Here is a 10,870-nt window from a genome sequence, read left to right as displayed (position 1 = left end):
GTTTCTTCTTGCTTCAGAATTTTTGTTGTGAAGGTTGGGTTTAGGGTTACTGCCGTGAGACTCAAAGTAAGGATATGGAAGAGTTAAGTATGTTGAGTTGTTGTTTCCTGCCGTGAGTTCTGGTTGGAGCAGGTTCTTAAGGGCAGTGTTCTTTGAGGTTTTCTGCCGTGGATTGATGTTTTCAGAGCTTGTAGGAAACCCTAGAGTGGTATCAAGATTTGATTGCTTTTTTTTGTTGTTTCCGATTGAAGCATGCTTGAAGAGTTCAGTGGCCATATAAAATCCTTAGGAGCTGTTGCTATACGAATAGGAGTTTTATTAAAACCTTGAGGTGATTATGAATAGCTATAATAGAAAGAGACCAATGTTTAATTTCTCCTTGCATTGCTGCAGTAGTATGGTTAAGATTTCAGTTGTTCTGTGCCATTGGTTTCCTGTAGGTTGAAGAGCTCTATCCTCCGTGCTTCATGACCGGTTCTGTTTCTGGAATGTGTTACAGAATTTATTCTGTGCCATTTTATCATGTCTCTAGTTGTTTTCCTTAGAAGATTAGAAACTTAACCATGTTTAACTCAACTTATAAAGCTAGTAAATATCAGATGCATAAGAGTATGTTTGATTTCTGTTTTAAGAGTTAAGAGTTATCACGAGGTTTTAAGTGTTGTACTATGTTATTTTTAGGCACTTCAATTTAGTATGACATGCAGATTTTATTAAGTTATAATGCAGAATTTTATTAAGCATTTTTATTGAGCTTAAGTGTAGATTTCTTTTGTATTCTATACATGATTATGTGTTACATAGTTAGTTTCATTCATAGATGCATATGAAAGATACCATAACAGTACTTTGGGATAAAGAAAAGTGTAAGAAAGATAAAGAAAAGTATAAGAAAGATAAAGAAAAGAAAAGAAAAGACCGAGGCCTTAAGTAGATCCCAAAGTCGAGACTTTAGGGATTTTTGGCACACAAGGTGCCTATTAAAATGCCAAGGCATTTAAAGAAGAAGTAATTAAGATTATAAATATTTTACTTTTAAGAAGAGGCTAGTACCCGACTTCCGAGGTTGTCGTTAAACAAATCCAGGTGTCCAATTCCGAGGTCTTGGCCCTGGTAGACCGAGGTCTGCTCTTTTAGGATTGGTGGCTCGCTACCCCAACCTATCAGGGAACATAAGATGTACTATGTCAGGCCCAAGAAGAAGTTGATTATTATTTTGAAGTATTATAAGTATAAGTTTTTGAACAAGTAAAGCAAGTTTTACATAAGTATAAAGTATTAAAGAATAAGTCTTTAAGCAAGTGAAATAAGATTCAGAAGGTGTTTATAATTCAGTAAGTTTAGTTCTTTATGCTAGCATGATTGTATAGATTTACTTTACATGTTTAGCCTTTCAGTATGTTTCTTTCACTAGTAGATGAGCATGAGTAGATTTCCTTTTGAGCATTCAGTTTTAGATTTCAGTATCTCCTCATGCGTATCGAGATTTTGTGAGTTAGATAGCGCTTACTAAGCAAATTTTGCTTATAGACTACACTTCCTCTTACTGCAGATACAGGAAGGAAAAGATATAGAAAGGAAGGCGACAAGGTGGCGCGGATGGTGTGTGATGCCAGGACTATGGAAGCCTTGGGACTTAGTTTAAGAATTTATTATGATTGCCATTTATTAAGAATGTATTAAATGAGTCATTTAGTCTTCCGCTGTTAGTTAATTGTATGCTTTCATTTTGTTTCCGCTATTCATTACTTGCATGATTTGATTTCATTAAACTGCGTGGTGATGTTATTTCTTTTGTGTGTTTGATATGTGTTCCAGCCGCCTGTGGCTGTGTATATTATGTTACGTATTAATGATTATGGTCACCGGTACAAGGGAGACTTTGCCGGAATTTTTCGGTAGAGTTTCCATGTGATTTTTAATCATACCGGTTAAGTAGAGTTAGTAGTTAAGTAACGGTCATCCTTAGAGAGTAGTAGTAGTAAGAAGGGTGGTCTTTACATTTTGTAGATCCACAGCATACTAGCAGAGTATGCAAGTTGCATAGGTCCATTTATGGACTAAAGCAAGCTACTCGGAGCTGGAATATTCGATTCAATGATGCAATCAAACAGTTTGGTTTCATCAAGAATGAAGATGAACCTTGTGTCTACAAGAAGGTTGTAGGGGACATAGTTGTCTTCCTCATATTGTATGTGGATGACATACTGCTCATTGGGAAAGACATCCCTTTGCTACAATCTGTCAAGACTTGGCTAGGGACTTGTTTCTCAATGAAGGACTTAGGTGAAGCATCCCGCATTCTAGGGATACAGATCTATACAAATAGATCTAAGAGATTGTTTGGCCTAAGTCAGAGTACATACATTGACAAGGTACTTCTACGGTTTGCCATGCAGAACTCCAAGAAGGGATTTCTGCCGATGTCACATGGCGTGAGTCTTTCGAAGACTCAGGGTCCCTCTTCTAGAGAGGAGAGAGACCGCATGGATCAGATCCTTTATGCTTCAACCATAGGATCGATCATGTACGCCATGCTATGTACTCGACCTGATGTCTTGTATGCTTTGAGCATGACGAGCAGATACCAGTCAGATCTAGGTGAAAGTCACTGGATAACGGTCAAGAATATTCTTAAGTACTTAAGAAGGACTAAAGAATATTTCTTGATATATGGAGGCGATGATGTGCTAGCTGTAAAGGGTTATGTTTATATATATAGATTTTGAATCACTAAGAGAGGGAAGACCATCAACTACTCAAAACAATTAGATTAATAATAATAATAATAATCATAAAGAAAGAAAGAAAGAAAGAAAAAGAGAATATTAATTTGTTTGTGTTTGATCAGTTAGCGGGTTCGGTGATCGCCAACGTGAGCTACTTCGGCACAGCATGGTGGTTGCTCTCCGACATCCCCCACATTTGTGAGACCAACTTGCTGCCGAAGGACTCCCCATGGACGTGCCCTAGCGACACTGTGTTCTTCAGCTCCTCTGTTATATGGGGCGTGGTTGGGCCTCGTCGGATGTTCGGCCCCGACTCCATCTACTCCGGCCTTAACTACTTCTTCCTCCTTGGCCTCTTCGCCCCCGCCGTCGTCTACCTCTTCCACCGCCTCTTCCTGGAGAAGAAATGGATTCGGCTCATCAACTTCCCCGTCATCTTCGCGGCCGCCGGTTACATTCCCCTAGTCAAGACCATTAACTTCAACTGTTGGTTCATTGTCGGCTTTGCCTTCAACTATTGGGTGTTCAAGCACCACAAGCAGTGGTTGGGCCGCTACGCCTATGTGTTGTCTGCCGCCCTCGACGCCGGCACAAGCTTCATGGCCGTCATCACCTTCTTCACCCTCGGGAACTATAATATCAACTCCGTCAATTGGTGGGGAGGCGTCACTGATGACTACTGCCAGCTTGCTAAATGCCCTACCGAGCCCGGTGCCTACATCCCCATGGGCTGTCCTGAACTCGAATGAAATGGTCATGTAATTGACTTTTGTATGTTGTTCCACAATTAGCACTTAAACAAGATTTGTTTGTTCAAAACATCCAAAAACATTTCCTATAATCCCTGAGAAATTGAAGGAAAAGGAAATGATATGAATTTCATTCAATTCACTGATTCATTACAAGATCAACGATTCGAAATCATGTAATTTTACAGTACTCAAGTTAAATTATTACCATCGATATCTATTCAGTTCACCTATGTAGCTCTATCTTGAGCCAGTTAAGTCACCATGCTAAGTCACCTAAGATAGACTAATTAAGCCAAGCAATAGATTGTAGAGCACCAAGCTAGGACTAGAGTTGCTAGCTGATCTGAGATAATCCAAGCCTACTCGACTGTCAGCTATCTAGTCCTTAATGCCAAATGCCATATGAGTTGCACTCCCGAGCACTTCGTGTTAGAGATAGAAGAAAAGAGAATGGAAATTCTGAGAAGATTTAAATTTGCTTCTCTAACTTTTGATCTTTCGCCATTATTTTCATAGATGCATTACATTAATTTATAGAGAAATACTTCAGAATTACATTGATTGCATGGAAAATATAAAATGCAACTAAAGTTTAATTAACTAGTAAATAAATTTTGACTACCTAGGAAAATATAAAGATACTTAATACTCACACTGTTGAACTTTGACTCCTAAGAAATATAAACACAATTAATAATTTATATTAATCAATTACAAATTATTATTAGACCCCGTGGTTATTTTGATGTGATCAACCAAGTTAGTTAGATCTTGTTTGTGTTTGATCCCTATGTCTAAGTGTGCAAGAGCTTAGGAGCGCAGGAAGTCGAGCAGAAGATGCAGTTGGCGAGAAGGATGACACGGGAAAGAAACTGACGGGCTCGGTGCGTCCGAAGGACGGGATAGCTGCGGAAAAGTACACCGGTGGGCGAGAAGAACGTGTGCGACGTTCGAGGGACATAAAGCGGGGTGGAAGACTACTTGAGGAGAAGGCCGGGAATTGGGTTCGGTGAGCCCTATTCCGGTTGGCCGCAATCATCCAAGCGAGCAGAACTAGAGCAAGTCAACTAGGAAGTTGACTTGATAAGTGTTCGGTCGGCCGAACGTCTTTATCGGTCGACAGAACCCCTATCATAAGAGACCAGCTATTGGTGACACGTCAGCAACCAACCGTTAGTGAAGTGATCGGTCGACCGAATCAGAGATAAAGCAGAGACTTGGTCTAGCGATTTGTTCGGGCTATATCAGGTGGAGACCGTTGGCTAATCGGTCGACCGAACACTGTGATCGGTCGACCGAACCAGGCTCGATCCAGAGAGGCTACATCTGGACGGAAGGCTGGGCAGGTTCAGCAGGTTCGGTCGACCGAACCTAAGGATCGGTCGATCGATCCCTCTCGAGTCAAATCCTGATCCCGAAGATCCCGTGATCTGATAAGTTCTGGAACCCCTATATAAAGGGGTCGCGAACAACTATTCAGAAATCAACTATGATTTTCATTTCCAAGCAACTTGTAAAAGCTCTTAGTGTAAAAGGCTTCTCCACCTTCAGAGAAGGAGACATTCCTAGTGCGCTTTCCAACTGCCTTGCATTAACAACCGTCTTGGTTGTAACCAAGTAAAACCCTGAGTCTGTTTTTTTCTGTTTTTATTTTAGCTCTATTTAATCTTATAATTGTTGCTTTTATTTTAAAGTTGAAAGCTTTGAGGAGGGTATTTTTAGTTGCAAACAATTCACCCCCCTCTTGCCGGTCTCGCTGCACCTACAATTGGTATCAGAGCCCAACAGTCTCAGAAGGACTAACCGTCAACTGAAGCACAAAGATCAAGATAATGACCGACGTAAACATTCATCCCTCAAAGTTCGACGGAGATTTCGCTACATGGAAGCGAAAAATGGAGGTATTTTTTAAAACAGACTTCGATATTCTTATTACTATGAAATATGGTTTTGCAGCTCCAAAAGATAAAGAAGAATATCAATGGACGAAGAAGTAGCAAGCATATTTCGTCACAAACGGAAAGGCGGAATTTCACCTGCTCAGTGTTCTTCTGCCCCAGGAGGTAAGTCTAATCGGAAGCTACGACTCCGCGAAAGACCTCTGGGAAAAATTTTTGGAGCTTCACGAAGGTACCTCAGAAGAAAAATTGGCAAGGCAGGACATCCTCCGAACTCAGTTGACGAACCTCTAGATGAACAACGGCGAGAAGGTAGCGCAACTCCAAGCGAGAGTCAAAGATCTGATAACTCAACTGACCAACCTCGGAGAAACGATAACAAATCAAGACTCAATCCGGTACGCGCTCAACGCCTTCCCAAGAACTCTAGAGTGGGCGCCCTTAGTAGATGCTTACTACATCTCTAAGGATTTTGAGGTAAGTAGTTTAGAAAACTTATTCTCTACATTCGAACTTCACGAATCTCGTATTGTAGAGCCTAAACAAATAGAGAAGTCAAACCTCAACATTGCCCTACAAGCAGAGATGAACGATCCAAACTCCGAAGCGTAGATCGACGAAACCGAAGCGGTGATATTGGTAAGAAACTAAATAAATTTATTAAAACTAACAAATTGAGATCGCAGTCGAAAAAGCATCTACACAACAAAAGGACGATCCGATGCTACAACTGCAACGAGGAAAGGTACATCAAGGATGATTACCCCAAGTTGAAGAAAAGGCACAAAGAGAAGCCTCAGAAACCGACGTCCTCTACACGCAAGAGTCTCAAGGACACATGGGATGATACTTCATCTTCCAAGTCAGAAGTCGAAGCCTTCTCAGGAGTAGCACTGATAGCCAACCATCTCTTTGAAGATGACTCGGACTCAGAGATGAGCATAGATCAAGGGGGAGAATTAGAAGAGGAGAGCAACAATGAAGGGGGAGCATAACCAAGTGAGGTAAGTAAGGTACGTGATCTTACCCCTACTCAGTCTTTTAGATTTATCAAAGTACTTACGAAAGATCTAGCAAAATTAGAAACAGAAAATGCTAAATTGAAATTAAAATTAGAAGAATCATGCTCCTCAGAGTTATTAAACAACCTAAAAATAGAAAATGATAGTTTGAAATTACAAATTGAAAACTTGAAAACTGCTACATGTTTAAAAACAAATGGTTTTTAATAATCAAAACTTAAAATTTATAGAAAATTAAATTGGTATATTAGAAAACATCAGGGACAACTTAGGAAAGTTCCTAGAAACTATGTACCCCCTAAGTTTTTGAATAACCCAATAGGAAGGAATCTATACTAGATTCCAAAATCTTTTCTAGATTAAAATTTTTATAAGTTAAGAGCTTTCAGTGAGAAAATTAAATATTAAGATTTCGTTATGAGGCTTTGACTAGAAAGTGGTTGTTGCTCCAATAACCAAGAAGGCCTCGTGCCTCGCTACTGCCTGGAAGCCGAATATAGAAATGAAATGTTTAATTAACTTTCTGAAAAAATATTAAAATTAAAAATAAATAATGCTTTGAAAAGTTTTTAAACATCTTCCTGAAAATTCTTAAAAAATATGTTTTATCTAGAAAAGTATTTCTTGCTTAAAATTTTCACTTAGAAAAATTCTCATTTTTTTAAAATTTTTTTCCTGAAATTGGATTTTTTTTCTAAGCTAAACTTTTCTAAAAATAATATTAAATTTTTACTTAGCAAATTTTTCAAATGACTTAGAAATTTTTTTTGGGTTTTGGAAATGACTTAAAAAATTGTTTTACCTCGTTTTTACTGTGATCAAAAGGGGAGAATTAAGTAACAAGTTAAGGCGGAGTTACGAAAATTAAATTTTTTAATATTTTTTTATGTTGTAAATTTTATTATTGTAATTTTTTGTGCTTAAAATGTTAGTTTAGTATTTTTTTTTTTAAATTACTACTTGTTTGTTTTTATCCTAACTTGAACTTGGGTTGATACACATCAAAAAGGAGGAGATTGTTGGACCCCGTGGTTGTTTTGATGTGATCAACCAAGTTAGTTAGGTCAGGTAATTTGTCTTTGATCCCTGTGTCTAAGTGTGCAGGAGCTTAGGAGCGCAGGAAGTCGAGCAGAAGACGCAGTTGGCGAGAAGGACACGGGAAGGAAGCCGACGGACCCGGTGCACCCAAAGGACGGGATAGCTGCGGAAGAGTACACCGGTAGGCGAGAAGAACGTGCGTGACGTTCGAGGGATGTAAAGCCGGGGTGGAAGACTGCTTATGGAGAAGGTCGGGAATTGAGTTCGGGTGAGCCCTATTCCGGTTGGCTGCAATCACCCAAGCGACCAGAACCAGAGCAAGTCAACCGGGAAGTTGACTTGACAAGTGTTCGGTCGACCGAACGTCTTTATTAGTCGACCAAACCCCTATCATAAGAGACCAGCTGTTGGTGACACGTCAACAACTAGCCGTTGGTGAAGTGATCGGTCGACCAAACCTTCTGATCCGTCGACCGAATCGGAGATAAAGCAGAGACCTGGTCTAGCGATTTGATCGGGCCAGATCAGGTGGAGACCATTGGCTGATCGGTCGACCGAACACTGTGATCGGTCGATCAAACGCAGGCTCGATCCAGAGAGGCTGCATCTGGACGGATGGCTGGGCAGGTTCAGCAGGTTTAGTCGACCGAACCTAAGGATCGGTCGATCGATCCCTCTCGAGTCAAATCCTGATATCGAAGATCACGTGATTTGATAAGTTCTAGAACCCCTATATAAAGGGGCCACAAACAGATATTCGGAAATCAACTCTGATTTTCATTTCCAAGCAACTTGTAAAAGCTCTTAGTGTAATAGGCTTCTCCGCCTTTAGAGAATGAGACGCTCCTAGTACACTTTCTAACTGCCTTAGATTAACAACCGTCTTGGTTGTAACCAAGTAAAACACTGAGTCTGTTTTTCTCTATTTTTTTTTAACTCTATTTAATCTTATAATTGTTGCTTTTATTTTAAAGTTGAAAGCTTTGAGGAGGGTATTTTTAGTTGCAGGCAATTCACCCCTCTTGCTAGTCTCGCTGCACCTACAATTATCATTTAACACCCCTCTTAATTTGTAATCTTCATAATATCCTTAAACCATTAAAGCTTTTAAATAGATATAATCTTGGTTAGAAAATCTGCTGATTGATTTGTGGTCTTGGTAAAGTCCAAATAAATTTCCTTCTTTTGAAATTTATCACATATGCTGCAACTCTATATATTTTGTTCTATCCAGAATGGCTGGGATTTTGGTAATTGAAATTATAGATTTATCACAGTAATAATAGTAGGATATGTACCTTTTCTATAAATTAACCAAAATTCTTCTTAACCAAACTGCTACATGAACAACTTCATTCGTTGTAATATATTCAACCTCTGCAGATGATAATGCAATTGATTTTTTTTTAACTCTATGAAATGATTTTTGATCCCAAACAAAACACATATGCTGAAATGCTTCTTCATCATCAAGACTTCCTGTAGGTGCAGCTGCGAGGCCAGTAAGAGGGCGCAACATCTAAAAAAAATTAAAATAAAAAGAACCTTTCTTGTTCTTTAACTTAGATTAGTAGCAATATCATAAATAAAATAAACAAAGAAAAAACTAAAGAAAGAGGCACCAGAATTTACTTGGTTACAACCTAGGTAGTTGTTAATCCAAGATAAATGAAAGCTCAAAACGAATCTCTTTCTATGAAGGCGGAGAAACCTATTACACTCTTTAATAGCTTAGACTATTGTTAGGAAATTGATTACAGAAGTTGATACTAATATCCTAGGTCCAGGGGTCTTTTTATAGCCCCTGAGAAATCTCATCCAAAGCTTGAGGGTGCCTCCAAAGGGCTTGGAAGGCACCTCCAGCGTGCGCAGTGGATAAAGGTTTTTTAAAGTTATTGTCCTTTTAAATCATCATTCTCTTTTTCTAATTTTGCCAAATCTTTGGTAAGAATTTTAATAAACTGAAAGGATTGCTTGGGGAATAGAGCACGTACCTCACTTACCTTAAGTTCTGATGCTCCCCCTTCATCGTTGATTTCTTCTGATGATCCTCCCCCTTCATCTATGCTCATCTCTGAACTGTTCTCATCTTCTTCTTGATGGAATAGGTCTTTTGTTTACTAATTGAGTTAGACTCAGATGAACCCACTCATTGGATTGAGTCCAATCCAAATTAGACACATTGGATTAATGGGTTAGACTCAATGGGTTAGATTTATTGGGTTATTGGATTAATGGTTAATCCAATATAATAAATCCAACCCATTAAGGGGAATACAAAGAGAAAAAAAAAACCCTTAGTATTCATTAGATGAATATAAATAGGTTTTTGGATTTTATTTTTCATTAGATGAAAAAAGGTGACTCTTGAGATTCTATCTTCTTCCTCCTCCTTCCATGGCTGATTCTTGATGTTTGGCCGAACCATGCTTCTTGTTATCACAAGAAGATGGTTCTTCTCCGAAGGCTTTGTTCGTACGACGAACGAAGGATATGTTTGTGTGGATACCGTAGACGCGCGAACGCTTGAACATGCTGAGATCTGGATCCAAAGAAAAGGTTGCTGTCGGGATTGCGAAGGGCACGCAACAAAGGTATAATCCTATCATGTGGCTTAGCATAGATTATTGCCATGAAAATTGTTTCTTCCCTTCACATGGATCCGCTGGATAAGAGGATCTAGTATTTTTCCGCTCATGATAGAAATGAATCACTAATATGGTTATGATAAGTTTTAAAAAAATTAAATGATAATGTGCAATTTTCTTACATGTTTTTTTGTTGGCATAATAATTTTTATGACCATTTAGGTAACTTAAAAATACTATAATTATTAATTTATTTTTATAGAAAATAAGAATTTCTTTACATACTTTAAATAACTTCCTACGTTGAAAGTATAAAATCTTAAGTTATCCTTATCACATAAAAGAAACATATGTTTCTAACCATATAAATAGTAGATCCAAATGGACATATTATTCAATTAAATTTAAAAGCTAATCAAGTTTGTGTTTCACATCCATCTTAATATTAGAGACATGATAATGGACACAAGGAAAATTAGCTTTGCTATACTATTTATGTTATCCATTTTTATTATTCCGACAACATCTAGAGAGCTTGCTCCCACACCATCTTCGACAGGAATTGATTTTTTTGAATTACTATGTAAGTTTTTAATATTATTTTCATACATTGTTTGAAAGCATAAATCTCAAGGCATTGGAGTGAAAGATGCTATGAAACTAAGTGACATTACATATTTAGATAATCACCTTAACTTTATTGTTCCTAAATTTAAATCTCAAAGTTTTTATACAAAATATTTATTTTTATGTGTATGATTATCAAATTACAAATACTAAGAGTACTCATTTCTATTTACTAATATGCAGTTAACCAACTTGCTGAAATTGCGCAAAAAGGAC

The 10,870-nt window shown here is 38.2% G+C and overlaps 1 protein-coding gene across 1 annotated transcript; it reads left to right on the top strand.

Moving 5' to 3' along the window:
- The first annotated feature begins 820 nt into the window (after nt 1–820).
- LOC122032883 (oligopeptide transporter 5-like) lies at nt 821–3,478 on the top strand. The gene is made up of 2 exons (XM_042592197.1): nt 821–844; nt 2,852–3,478. The coding sequence occupies exons 1-2, from the start codon at nt 821–823 to the stop codon at nt 3,476–3,478; spliced, it is 651 nt and encodes a 216-aa protein (XP_042448131.1).
- The last annotated feature ends 7,392 nt before the right edge of the window (nt 3,479–10,870 follow it).

Source organism: Zingiber officinale, chromosome 11A (assembly GCF_018446385.1).
Source record: "Zingiber officinale cultivar Zhangliang chromosome 11A, Zo_v1.1, whole genome shotgun sequence".
Taxonomy (NCBI): Eukaryota; Viridiplantae; Streptophyta; class Magnoliopsida; order Zingiberales; family Zingiberaceae; genus Zingiber; species Zingiber officinale.
Note: the sequence above shows the minus strand (reverse complement) of the source record. Positions and strands in the feature narration are given on the sequence as shown.

Coding starts and splice junctions, on each gene's coding strand:
- LOC122032883 (XM_042592197.1), top strand. CDS start 821: ATGCATATGAAAGATACCATAACA. Junction 845..2,851: donor ATATGAAAGATACCATAACA/GTACTTTGGGAT, acceptor GTGTTTGATCAG/TTAGCGGGTTCGGTGATCGC.